The sequence below is a fragment of the Nipponia nippon genome, unplaced genomic scaffold (genome assembly GCF_047370975.1).
Source record: "Nipponia nippon isolate SJK-2023a ecotype South Korea unplaced genomic scaffold, ASM4737097v1 scaffold_1, whole genome shotgun sequence".
NCBI classification, from domain to species: Eukaryota; Metazoa; Chordata; class Aves; order Pelecaniformes; family Threskiornithidae; genus Nipponia; species Nipponia nippon.
Genome location: NW_028262290.1, coordinates 81,086,584 through 81,100,493, shown reverse-complemented (window position 1 = coordinate 81,100,493; position 13,910 = coordinate 81,086,584). Strand labels below are relative to the sequence as shown.

The 13,910-nt window shown below is 37.6% G+C and overlaps 1 protein-coding gene across 1 annotated transcript in view; it reads left to right on the top strand.

Moving 5' to 3' along the window:
- Positions 1 to 13,660, top strand: part of DNAH5 (dynein axonemal heavy chain 5) — a 137,452-nt gene extending 123,792 nt beyond the window's left edge. Inside the window, exons 72-79 of the mRNA XM_087736864.1 lie at positions 1,395 to 1,614; positions 2,279 to 2,484; positions 3,296 to 3,499; positions 4,101 to 4,316; positions 6,922 to 7,134; positions 8,548 to 8,700; positions 11,723 to 11,954; positions 13,398 to 13,660. Of these exons, the coding sequence (XP_087592990.1) occupies positions 1,395 to 1,614; positions 2,279 to 2,484; positions 3,296 to 3,499; positions 4,101 to 4,316; positions 6,922 to 7,134; positions 8,548 to 8,700; positions 11,723 to 11,954; positions 13,398 to 13,549 (1,596 nt within the window). The 3' untranslated portion in view covers positions 13,550 to 13,660. The remainder of the gene's footprint in view (positions 1 to 1,394; positions 1,615 to 2,278; positions 2,485 to 3,295; positions 3,500 to 4,100; positions 4,317 to 6,921; positions 7,135 to 8,547; positions 8,701 to 11,722; positions 11,955 to 13,397) is intronic.
- The last annotated feature ends 250 nt before the right edge of the window (positions 13,661 to 13,910 follow it).

Here is a 13,910-nt window from a genome sequence, read left to right as displayed (position 1 = left end):
ATAACAAACTTTTTGATGCTGTGCAGACATCAGTGTTTTTCATATAAAATGAAGTTTTTGTTGTAGGTTGTTGACTGATGAACATAGCTGAATTGATTGTTTGGAATGCATGATTATTAAATATTCTTCAGCAAGCATTTCACAACAATTTTTCAGTTTTGTATTTTTAGTAATACAAATATATTTTGTTAAATGAAGAAGATTCATTCCAAATATGCTACTGATAGTTACATAACCTTGAGAAAAACAAGGCTGTATAGCAAAATATTTTGTATTGCTGTAGTCTGGATTTTGAATTGGGATGGACAATCTGATAGCACAGGCATTTTACAAATGAAACATGGAAGAATTAAAGAATAAAATTTCCTGTATGAGAAAAAAAAGCTGAGATGTTCCAATTTAGCACGCTTTGCCCATCAGGTAGTACTGCTATGCCTGTTGATGTGAACAGATTAAACTTCTTGCGCTCCTGTGTTATGAGCTTCTTTCCTGTCTGTATAACCAGTTTTCCTCTGACTTTTGCCTCAGATTCTCATTTGACAACTCTACATTAAGAGCTAATTAGCAGATCAGATGAGAAGAAACTCATTCAAAAGACAGGGAAGAAGAGCTCCTTTTTGTTTAGTTAAGAGAAATGCAGTTACTTTTCCTCACTGTCTCACATACCCTCTTAATGAAGAGGTATGTGAGATGTCTATATGAAGTATGGTAATTAATATGAGAAAGTTTGATATCTGTTGATTGATAGCAATAGATTAATTAAGTATGTATATTTGTTTTTTTTCCAAGCCTGTGACCTTTGTGAGGAACAAGGTTTAGCAGCTTGCTCTATGGACCTACTTCTGAGCTCCCTTATTTAGGTTCAATGAAATTATGGGTTCACCTAGAAAGTCAAGATTTATCAGTGTTTATCATCACCACAGTCATGTCCAGATATGTTTTAAATGTACTGAAATGGAAAAAGTAGGGATTATCTGAGACCAGATTGGACAAGTAAGGACCACTTGTTTAGATGATAAAACCAAACAAGCTAACAATGCCTCCAGAAGGAACAGCCCACAGCTTAGCTCACATGAGCTTTCTCTTAGAGAAAAAATACTTTGTTATTTGCATGTGTACCATTACTATGGATACTGGTCTCTGTTCGTACATGAAATGTACATGAAAACAAATGATTTAGGCCTTGGTTTTGAATTGGTGAGCCAGTGGTGCAAAATTGACTGTGGAAGATTTCTTCCTTTAACAGCTCTCATAAGCACTTAAACATGCTATGTTTTGCTATAGCTTAGATGCGTTGGGTTTGTTCCTAACCTACAGCATAAACAAAGAGTGATTTTAGTGATTTAAGTTTGTAAACAGTGTTGATAACTTTATATTCTGTTGTTTTAAACTAGGGAGGTTGGGCACTTCTGCAAAACTGCCACCTTGGACTTGACTTTTTGGATGAGTTGATGGACACTGTAATAGAGACAGAGATTGTCCATGAAAGCTTTCGACTGTGGATGACAACTGAAATTCACAAACAGTTCCCCATCACCCTTCTTCAAATGTCTATTAAGTTTACCAATGAACCACCACAAGGGCTCAGAGCTGGACTAAAGAGAACATATAGTGGTGAGTGCTAGAGTGGTAATGATTTAAAGTTAAATTTTGCTAATTTTTGGACTCTGGTGTTATCATGTGGTCACATTCTAGCCACTGATAGTAGGTGTAAGCTAGTATGAGGAACTGATTACAACAATGCTGGGACACATCTTGATCCTTGGTTTGAGCTAGAAGTTGTGAAAAGTAAAAGGAAGAGAAGATTGGCTGAAGTTTTGTTGCCAGAACTAATTGGATAGCAAAACAGGAAATGCTTTTTCTTTTCTCAAATGTTGGCTTCTAATATGTCAGTTGGAAGTGTTTAAATTTTTAATTTTCTTGTGTCTTTTGGCAGAAAAGCGGCATGTTCATCTTTGTTGGCTATTAAGTGCTCTTTACATTGCATAAAGTAAAGGTCTGTAGTCAAAGAGTCTGTACAGAAAGCTACTTAATGTGAATTCAGCTATTAGTAAATTGTGGGTTTTTTCTTCTGAAGTTTACTCTTTTGATTTGAGCGACTTAATAACATGCTATAAACTATCTTCAGCACAGAACGCTTTGTGGGACAATAATTTTCTCTTGGGAGAGGCAGAGAGCCAACTGAATATCTCTAAGAGTAATGTTTTAGTACTGATTTGAAGTGGTTTTGAAAAATGCTGTTATTGTGTTTCTCATAAAGCCCACTTACAATCAACAGGTGTCAGCCAGGATTTACTAGATGTCAGTGACATGGTACAATGGAAACCAATGTTGTATGCTGTAGCTTTTCTACACTCCACTGTTCAAGAAAGGCGCAAGTTTGGATCTCTGGGTTGGAATATACCCTATGAGTTTAATCAAGCTGATTTCAATGCTACTGTGCAGTTCATTCAAAACCACTTGGATGGCATGGATGCCAAGAGGGTAATTAATGTTTTTGTGCGGAAGGTGGATCAGGGTGATGGATCTTTCTAGTAGTGGAATGTGTATACGTGGTTTCCAATAACTGAAACAAAACATGATTTTCAATTATTCTTTTGTTTCTTTCCACAAATGTTCAATGTTTCAAGTGTACATGTCTGTAGAGCAGCAGGCTTAAATTAGACTTTTAATCCTGTGCATGTTAAATTTCTATAATAACCTGTATGTTAAAAAAAAAATCTCTCGGCCATCTCCCCTGAAAACTTCAGAAATATTAACTGTAGAGGTATAGACCTTCTTTTCAATGCTAATTAAACCAGTTAGTTAAAAACGGACCACTGTATTTTAAATATTCTTTTGTTTAAATTAATTTTCAGTAAAAATAATAAGATTTGGCTCCTCCAACCTATCCTGGCAGCATAAAGAAATGGAAAGTTGCTTTAAATGACTACGTAAGAATTCCTCTTGCATTCCTCAATTTCATTTGGTCAATTGTTATATAGAGGTCTGTGGCAGATCACTTTGAGTTTGGCATTTTAAGTGAAGTTGAAAGCATGATTGGAATGTAGCTGTATCCCTCTTGCCCAAATGCCGGAATAGCTTCTTGAATTAGTTGTCAATGAATTCTATTTTGAGAAATCCTTGAAGGTGTTCTGTGAATACAGGATTACAGGAAAGAAGAGTAGTAAGAAAATAACTTTCTTCCAAAAGGGACAGAGATGCAGGACTTGGTATATCAGCTGTTCTTACTAAGGGAGATGTAAATAGGTGAGAAGAGGATTAGCTAAAGTCAATGCTTTCTGCTTGGTTTCAGGGTGTCTCCTGGAGTACTGTTTGTTACATGATAGGTGAGATCCAGTATGGTGGTCGTGTGACAGATGACTATGACAAAAGACTCATGAACACCTTTGTAAAGGTTTGGTTCAGTGAAAATACATTCAGTCAGGATTTCAGCTTCTACAAAGGATACAGCATACCCAAATGTACTATGGTGGAGCAATACCTTCAGTACATACAGGTTGGTAAATAAAACTTTTCAGCACAAAAAAACCCCAATTTGCTTGTTTCTCACAAGTTCTCAAGTCCCTGTATTTTATCTTTTCTTCTGAGTACCTGTATTTTGTCTTTTATTCACAGAGTCTTCATTGTTTTCTAACAGTCTGCATATCTATAAGTGACAACTAATTGTTGTCATCAATGTTATCATCATTGTCATGACAGTAACCTTTTCTTTTTCATGTGATTTGCTTGAGGGACATACCTGAAGGCATACAGTTATTAAAAAGGGCATAGAATGGAGTCCAGACATGGGGTACAAATTCACAGAAATAAAACGTATAGATATATGAAAGTACAAGCTGACTCTTAAAATAGTGTATAGAGGCTAAAACTTAATTTGTTGTTAACCTTGGTGTGATTTGGGCTGTGACATGACAAATAGATCACAGCAAGTTATTTGCCGTATGACCGTTTGATCTAGCCTCTTCCTTTACAATCTAAGGGAGCTTTTTTTTGTATTTGTTATTTGGTTTTGTTGATTTGTGTTGGTTTGTTGTTGTTTTAATAATTAGCTTATAAACCCATCTCCAGTTGTGCTCTTTCTATATTTTATTGTGTAGAGTCTTCCTGCTTATGACACACCAGAGGTGTTTGGTTTGCACCCCAATGCGGATATCACTTACCAAAGTAAACTTTCAAAAGATATATTGGACATCATCCTCAGTATTCAGCCTAAAGATAGCTCTGGTGGAGGAGGTGAAACCCGAGAGGCAGTTGTAGCCAGACTGGCTGATGATATGCTGGAAAAGCTTCCTGCTGATTATGTACCATTTGAAGTGAGTTCATTAAGTTCTGACAAAAACATTTGCTTCATCTTGCTTTGTGTGGATTAAAAAAAAAAAAAGTAATGATATTAATTTTTCTAAAAGCATGTCTGAATTCATTCATACGGGCAATACTTCGAAACATATTTTGAAGTAGTCCGACCAGACTCTTAACATTTATAATGAAGTCACTAAATGTGCACTGAAGTGCTTTTGTAAGAGCTTTTTCAAAATATTAAACCACTTAATGCTTAAGTTGTCATTTGCACTATGGGGGAGGTAGGATCATCAGTTTTTAAGCTAAGCTTGTTGACATTGTAGAGAACTGAGGTGGTATTGCAAGTGTATTCATGTTTCTAAAAGTATTACAGCTTTAACATATGTATTACTTTGGGATTCAGCTTACATCCTGAAGATATTTTTAAGTTGCTTTGTTCTTCAGTGAAGTGAATGCTGAAAAGCTTGTCAAGTGATAGCTTTCATTGATTGAAGCCTAGTGTTAGTATCTCGGGATCCATATTAACACATAATAGCCCATGTAATTATATTTGTAATGGACACCTGCTGCCTTACAGCCATTTCTTTTCTGAAATAGCAGCTTTCCTTCTGTTTATGTGGAAGATGGAATGTCTCTCAAGGTTGGAGGGTTTTCTTGCAGTTAGAAAACATTTACTCATGACTAGATACGTGGACACTCCAGGCGACTGTATTCTATGTCCCCATCCCGGAGACTACAGTTTAATTGAGTGTTTGGACAATTTGTGTTGTTTCTGTGTCTTTCCATAGTTCTTAGTTGTCCTTCAGAGCCCCAGAATTTTAGGATGCTGACATTATAGTTCTTCCCAGGTGAGGCTGGTTATGAACTTCAAATAAATGAGAGGAAAATGCTTGTAAAATAGTTAAGGTTCCTATATTTCCTCTATCAGGGATGCTGAATTTTTGTGTTTCATTATCTTTGAGAAAGCTTAAAAGCAAGTAAGATTGGTTGTGTCAGTAATAAAGCATTTACAACACTTCTGTTATGAAAGGGATGTGAATCACCCCAGTGAGTCATCAGAAAAAAGTTCACACCTATGTTTGTGCTTTAACAGACTCCCAACGTAGCCACCTGCTCATTTAGGCAGTAAGATGTTTTATTAATTAAATAATTTGCCTGCCATCTCCTTCTTGAGGAGAGTGAAATCTCTTATCCTTAGTCTTCTGCCGTTTTACTTGTTCTTTAATGGAAGTTAGCATGAGGACCTGATAGAAGGCTAGGTGGCTTATGAATGCCAAAATTCTCCTGTCAGGATGCTGAGCTATGAGAAGGAGCAAGGAGACTTGTACAACGCCCTCTTTTCTGTTTTTACACAGTAATAAGTTTCCCTTATGTGGGGTATGCTTATCAGTATAGACTCTCTTCAGGTACCCGTGTCTTACATCTGTTGTTTTATGTTTTCTGTGGCCCATTTTATGTTACGTAATCTTCCCCTCAAATGACATAATTATGATAATGTATTTTATCTGAACAGATGTAACGTATCTGAATTTGGAATACTGATTATCTAGCAGTATTCCAAAAGTTTGCATTTGCTGAAGTTTCTGACCTACTGTCTTTCTAGAAGCCTGAGCTTTATGACTTTCCAAAAGGCTGAACCAGATGTCTGAGATCTGCAAAGGACTGCAATTTGTTTAGTTTCTCAGAAGGGTACTACTTTAGTGATGGGCTAAATCGTCTAGTAGTTGCTAGTCCAACTCTCTTCAAATTCTACTCGACACCCCCAGAAATAGATATGTGACTTAATAAAGACATCTATTATATGGTGTCATTGTATAGGTACAGTTAGCCCTGTTAAGTTTACAAGAGCTCTTTTTGGGTAGATCGGCTGAGAAGTGACAAATTGGGATTTAGTTTGAATTAATAAAAGTGAATGTGGAGCACTAAACTTTTTCACATGGTGAAAACTGTTTAAATTCCTTTTTGTGTAGCAAAATACTGATAAACTTAGAAAAGTTATGCATATTACTAAGAACAGGGCTGTTACCCTGTATAGGGTTCAATACATGGTATATATAATTTTTTCACCTATCCCCAATAGGCCCATATTGACTACAAAATTTCTAGTTATGTCCATACAGTTATTGTTAATTTGTTAACTTCCCCCTTGTGATTAAAAATATATTATCAAGTTTTATTAGAATACAAGACTGTCTGGCATTGTGATAGTTCCCAGGCATTGCTGATAAATAGTGCTACTATGCTGAGGCGAAGTGGCTGGGGCAATTGCTCTTGATTGGGTTGTACAAAGTGAACCTTGGGAACTGTTGGAATTAAAGCTGAAATCTTTGAAATGGGGTATGGCCTACATGCTCTTTAAATGATGTTAGCTCATAGAATGATATACAGACTAAGTACTGAGTTAGGCTAAAAACATAGCCCATCTCAGCATCATAGATTTCTCTTGGAACAAAACCTGTATTTCTATCTTGCAGAAGATTCAAGGAAGATGCCAAACCGACCATTTAACTTCCTAAATAAAAGTATTATGTCTTAAAAATTGTATTGGGGCCTAACCTTGACATAAAGCCACCTTTTGTTTTTATTTCTGTTGAAGAATCTTTGGTTTTCTGCCTACAGGTAAAAGAGAAACTAAAGAATATGGGGCCTTTTCAGCCTATGAACATATTTTTGCGACAGGAGATTGAACAAATGCAGAGAGTTATTTCCTTAGTGAGAAGCACTCTGACTGATCTAAAACTTGCCATTGATGGTACAATTGTTATGAGTGAAAATCTGAGGGATGCTTTAGACTGCATGTACGATGGAAGGATTCCTGCTAGCTGGAAAAAAGTAGGTGTACATCACTTGTTTTCTGAGGAAAAAAAAAATTATTTCTGTAGAACTAGATTAAACTGCTAGACATACAGTAAATACATTTTTCAAACATAAGTGTTAACCAGGACTGTGCAACTGGTGGAGTAGATTTTGTGCTAAAATCAACACAGTCAAAACAAGCCCTCTTTAATTTATAAAAACAGAAATGAATGTGGGAGATGTAGGTATTTCCTATTTTAGCAGCCTGTTGCGTATTGGCAGGAAAAAAAGCTAGAGAGAAGAGAATAATTTAAAATGTGATGGTGGATTTTAAAAAATAGCACCCACACTAGTGGACTACACTGTTGCTATTCTTTGAGATTAAGACTTGTAGTTGCAGAATCACAGAATAGTAAAGGTTGAAAGGGACCTCTGGAGATAGTCTAGTTTAACCCCACTTCTGAAAGCAGGGTCAATTAGAGCAGGTTTCTCAGGACTCTCCAGAATCAAGAGTCCACAACTATCTGGGCAACCTGTTCCAGTGTTTGATCACCCTCACAGTAAAAAACAACCACCCACCTACCAAGCAAACAAAACTCCCTTACGTTTAAATGGAATTTCCCACATTTCGCCTTGTGCCCATTGCCTCTTCTCCTATCACTGACAAGGATCTGGTTCTATTTTCTTGCATTTTCCATGCATGAAGTATAAGCATTGATAATATCTCCTTTGAGCCTTCTCTTGTCCAGGCTAGAAAGTCACAGCGCTCTCAGTCTCTCCCTATGGAAATTGTTTTCAGGGACAACTAGTGCTGTTTATGGCAACTAATGGAAAGAAAACTGGGGAGGTTTTTTTGGTGGTTTTGTTTGCTTGGGGTTTTTCTTTTGTTAGGTGTTTTTTTTTTTTTTTTTTAATTGATGAAGTGTTTTCTTGGTACGAAACCTAGACCAAAGCAGATGTTTCACAGCCCAAGTATGATACAACTATTCAAAGAGAAAAATCATTGTAAATCTTTACATAGTCCAAGCTCAATTTTCCTTAGCTTTTTTCAGAAAACGCAGAATAGTTTTGGCAGAAATCCTGTTATCTCGATGCATTGACCTTGGCTTTAGAAAGACATGCAGACAATATTTCTTCCTAGGTCACGCAGCTATCTATTTTTGCAAAAAAGTCGTAAAATGGACAATTGCCACAGGGAGCATTAAGCATGTCTAAATGGAATGGTAGGCACAAATTTAAACAGAGCAAGGATTTGCTTCAGGTTTCAGTGGGATGCAACATTTATCTATTAGGTTAAAAGTTAAGATGTGAAAAATGAGCTTTAAATATGCTTTGGTAATATGATGTTGTTTACTACCTTGTGAGGAATTACCTTTTCTTGACATGAATATGATGTTTTAAAACTGTTGAATAAAATTAAAAAATGAACACGCTGTTTACTATTTTTAGGCATCCTGGGCTTCCAGTACACTTGGTTTCTGGTTTACTGAGCTTCTGGAAAGAAACCACCAATTTTACAATTGGATTTTTGAAAGCCGACCAAACTGCTTCTGGATGACAGGGTTTTTTAATCCTCAAGGATTTTTAACTGCAATGAGGCAGGTAAATTGTGTTTAAAGTCTTACTCTGCTTATTCTTTGATATACTTTTTTTAAAAAAAATATATATATTGTGTGATGAAGGCTGAGTTCTACACATGGCTCCATCATGTCAGCAGGGAAGATACGTGACTGCATAACTGTAACATTTTCTGAGTGAAGTGTGCTTCCTCTGCCCATACTCTTCCAGTACATCAACCACCAGTGTGTTAAAACGTATTTCCTACTTTGATCCGAGACCCATGTACATAGGGGCTACCTTACAACATTATTAAGGTAGATTGGAGAAGTAATGTCTCATGTTAGCATTGAGATATCCTTGAGAAGAGGAGTTAAGCCCATGAATTTATTTTGCTTTTTTTCCTCCCTTTTGGTCTGTGTTCAGTACTTACCTGGCTGGAGACATGCCAGAAGAGCTATTCAGAATTAGCCTTAAATTACACTTCTCCGATTCAGTAGCTGATTCAGTCTCTCTTCATGAAGTGGGAAAGAGTCTCCTAGGTATGAAGTTTGATGTATTTTTTAATGTATGTATCTCTGTCGGCTTGGTGATTGTGTTGGTTGCTCAGCATGCTAGTTGCGTTTGGCAAGTGAGCTACTTTTTACTTTAAAAGGAGGCAAGAAATACTTAGGTTGGTCAGCATAAAGGGACACATTGGAGACACTAATTGTCTGGAATCTGTAAAATTGGGAAAGAATACTCAGGTGGAAATCCAATGGGACCTTAGACAAAAGCTAACTTGTGGAGGAGAGAATGAAGATTTGCAGAGAAAGAAAATCTCCGCTCTTGCTCCAAGGTCTGGGCAGTGTAACTTTTGGCTGTCAAACTGAAGTTCTAATTGGTGACCTACTTCTACTAAAATTCATAGAATCATAGAATGGTTTGGGTTGGAAGGGACCTTAAAGATCAGCTAGTTCCAACCCCCCTGCCATGGGCAGGGACACCTTTCACTAGACGAGGTTGCTCAAAGCCCCGTCCAGCCTGGCCTTGACCATTTCCAGGGATGGGGCATCCACAACTTCTCTGGGCAACTTGTTCCAGTGCCTCACCACCTTCATAGTAAAGAATGTCTTGCATCTAATCTAAATCGACCCTCTTTCAGTTTGTAGCCATTACGCCTTGTCCTATCACTACAAGCCCTTGTAAAAAGTCCCTCTCCAGCTTTATTGTAGGCCTCCTTCAGGTACTGGAAGGCTGCTATAAGGTCTCCCTGGAGCCTTCTCTTCTCCAGGCTGAGCAACCCCAACTCTCTCAGCCTGTCCTCATAGGAGAGGTGCTCCAGCCCTCTGATCATCTTTGTGGCCCTCCTCTGGACTTACTCCAACAGGTCCATGTCCTTCTTATGTTGGGGGCCCTAGAGCTGAACGCAGTACTCCAGGTGGGGTCTTATAAGAGTGGAGTAGAGGGGCAGAATCACCTCCCTTGACCTGCTGGCCACGCTTCTTTTGATGCAGCCCAGGATACGGATGGCTTTCTGGGCTGCAAGCACACATTGCTGGTTCATGCTGAGTTTCTCATCAGCCAACACCCCCAAGCCCTTCTCCTCAGGGCTGCTTTCAATCCATTCTCTGCTGAGCCTGTATTTGTGCTTAGGATTGCCCTGACCCATGTGCAGGACATTGCCCTTGGCCTCGTTGAACTTCATGAGGTTTGCAGGGGCTCACCTCTCCAGCCTGTCAAGGTCCCTTTGGATGGCATCCCTTCCCTCCAGCATGTCGACTGCACCACACAGCTTGGTGTCATCAGCAAACTTGCTGAGGATGCACTCAATCCCACTGTCTGTGTCACCGACAAAGATGTTAAACAACACCAGTCCCAATACCGACCCCTGAGGAACACCACTCGTCACTGATCTCCACTTGGACATTGAGCCGTTGACTGCAACTCTGAGTGTGACCATCCAGCCAATTCCTTATCCGCCAAGTGGTCCATCCATCAGATCCATGTCTCTCCAGTTTAGAGACAAGGATGTTATGCAGGACAGTGCAGGCATATAGCCTTGGAATTCTATAACAAGATATTTCTTTTCAGTAAACAGTCCTAAACTGGAATTTTCTTTTGAACCCAAGCTTGTGGAAAGGGTTTAGTAGCAGGATTCTGGTTGGAATCTACAGAACTTTTCTGGTTCCCTAAAAAGAGAATGTGGATACATAACAACCTAATGTCTCAAGTAAAAACCAAAGGGACTTTCTGGGCTTTGCTATATGGAGAAACAGATGGAAATGAGAGAGGTGAAGAGCCAGAATGATCACTGATCTATAAGCCTTCTGCTCTTTTAAAACAGCTAATTAACTGCAGTATGGGACAAACTTTAATTCCAATTACTTCAAACAAAGATCTTGGAAAACATTTACAAGACCAGGATAAAACTTATGTCTGGCATAACTTACTAGCATGGGATAGTAAGGAATTGCGCAAGATAAAGGAGTGTTGTCCAGTGCACTAACTAACTGACTAAATTTGAAGCATATGTTGAATCTTAAGCATGTCTATCTCTAAGTGTTGTCTGGGATTTTTGCAGTGTCTTTATATAGCTTTAGAGCTGAGTGAGCTCTTACTCATTAACAATACAGTTCATTAAAAGTATAGGTACAGGAAAAGGAAGGTAACCCCAGAAAATATGCAGCAAATTATGCATTTTGCTTTTGTCATTGGAACTGTTTTACTTAGCACATGCAGTTAATGTTTTCTCATCTCATGAAAGCTGTGAAATATTCATATTTGCAAGAGCCAGTTACCATTGGCATTCAGTGGTTGTGTTACTTGGTATGGTCTTAAGATGTTGTATATAAAAGAAAAATTGGAAATCAAATATACTGAATGAAGTAATGAAAGCTTTCTTATAGTACTGTGCCATCACTAGATTAGAGAGAAGTCAAACTGCTGTAAACATGGATATCATAAAAAGTTAATTTTTTGTATTGAAGAGGATACGTTGTGGCCATACAAATATGTTTCTAATAAATGCTTGGAAAAAATGGTTCTGTGCGCATGTAACATCCATACTTTTGTCTATTTTGGGCAGGAAATAACAAGGGCTAACAAAGGATGGGCTCTTGACAGTGTAGTGCTGTGCAATGAGGTCACTAAATGGATGAAGGATGATATCACAAGCCCTCCTTTGGAAGGTGTCTATGTGTATGGGCTGTATTTGGAAGGAGCTGGTTGGGACAGAAGAAACATGAGACTGACAGAATCTAAGCCCAAGGTCCTCTTCGAGATGATGCCGGTTATAAGGATATATGCAGAGAATAACAGTAAGTACCTGTGTTGTAAAGGATGTTATTTTGATAGAATTCAATGTAAATTTTTATTCAACTGCATGGAAGTCTTTTGGGCTTTAGGGATTTCATGGGGCTGTCACTATTCATTGCAGACATACTGAAACTTTTTCAATGGGAAGACTTCCCAGTCTTCCATATAAAATGAGCTTTCAGCCTTCCTTGATAATTGATAATAAGCACTTTTTTTTTGCTAATATTTAGATAGGTCTCTACCTTCTGGTCTTAATGGTGTTAATAACTTTTTAAATCCATTACAGATGAGCTGTTCTCTGCCTCCTCTGACAAACATGCTTGCATTCAGTCTTCTGTTGACAATATTTGTCCTAGATTGAGAAGATCAACATTTATATACATAAATTCTGTAACCTCTGTAACCTAAACCCAAAGAACCTCTTTCCCACATCCCCAAAACCAATGTAATTTATACATATATAAAACTTACATAAGTATGTATATACAACATATATATATAAAACCCCATGTATCTCTCATATAAGGTATTTATAGATAACATGTTATGTAATGTATATATTTATAAAAATGCATTTTTTTTTACTGGACAAGGCTGTGTTTGAGCTAACAGAAGCATGCAAGAGGTGGAGTGAGGTGGTGGAAGATATTTTCTCTTTGAGGCAGAAAAGGGACGTAAGAATGGAAAGGAAACTTAGGGGGCTGAAGGACAGTGCTGTTTTGTGAAAATGTATAATTTTGGTTAAGGTGGGGGTTTTTTGCATATAAAATAGGGAATGCTGTTGAACAGGGATGTAAAATAGGATAGGACTGTCCACTGTTGAATGTAAAATTGGAAATTTCTGTTGAAAAGCATTCCACCTCCAAAAGCAAAGCCTGCTTACATGCTATTTTGCCAGGATTTTGTGTAGGTGATCTTTTATAAGATGCATGATCACTGTGAAGGCAGCCAAGATGCTAAATAATGAACACTGAAGTATTAAGCGCGACTAGACTACTGTTCTAATTCTGCAGTGAAGAAGCTGACAATTTATACTCTGAAATACTAAATGTATTTCAAAATAGGCTGTTCAAAACAGGGCATTTTTTTTTGTTTTGACACATAAATAATATATTGATAAGAAGTGATGCTCAGTGGGCAGATTGAACTAATAATAACGCTAATCATGCTAGAGTGTCCATTTACATTTCTTGCTACATCTAGGTCCTAGGTGCTGATGTTAAATCTTAAACCTACAGGAATTTCAAGCCATATGTGGCCTTCAGCTGGCAATAACATAGTAGCGAACAGTGTGAGAATCAAGTAAGAGTTTTCTTTGGTGGTGATGGAGAGCTGTGTGCTATTAAACTTCGATTCAATTTTACATTTGCCCTATGTCCAGTCCTTTAGGACCCTGTTTTTTCAACCTAGGTTCATTGTTTTTTATGTCTCTTCTGTCTTCTCAGCTTCAAAAGATCCACGTCTGTATTCATGTCCAGTCTACAAAAAGACCATTCGGACAGATATGAATTACATTGCTGCTGTGGATCTTAAAACCCTTCAGCCTCCAGAGCACTGGGTACTGCGTGGGGTAGCACTTCTGTGTGATGTTAAGTAATGTTAAAAAAAAAAGGTTTCTAAGAGTTCTTTTCTGGTTTTTAAATGTAAACATCAATATCTAGTTAGCTATACAATGGATCACTTCTAAAAATATATTTTCTAAGGCATAGAGTCCATTATGGCATTTTTAGAAAATTATTCTCAATAAACCTTTACAATAGGCTTATAAATGCTAGATCTTAGAGTGATATTAAGTTTGGTAAATAGATTGAAGTGTTACTTTTGATGGCTTGACAAATCATGACAAATATTTAGTGTTCCTGTCTCACTACTGTGTGCTTAATTTTACCTTGAATAAAGATTGATTGACTTAAACGTTGTTCCTTTTCAGTGGTAACTGTGCTTTTATCAGGGCTTAC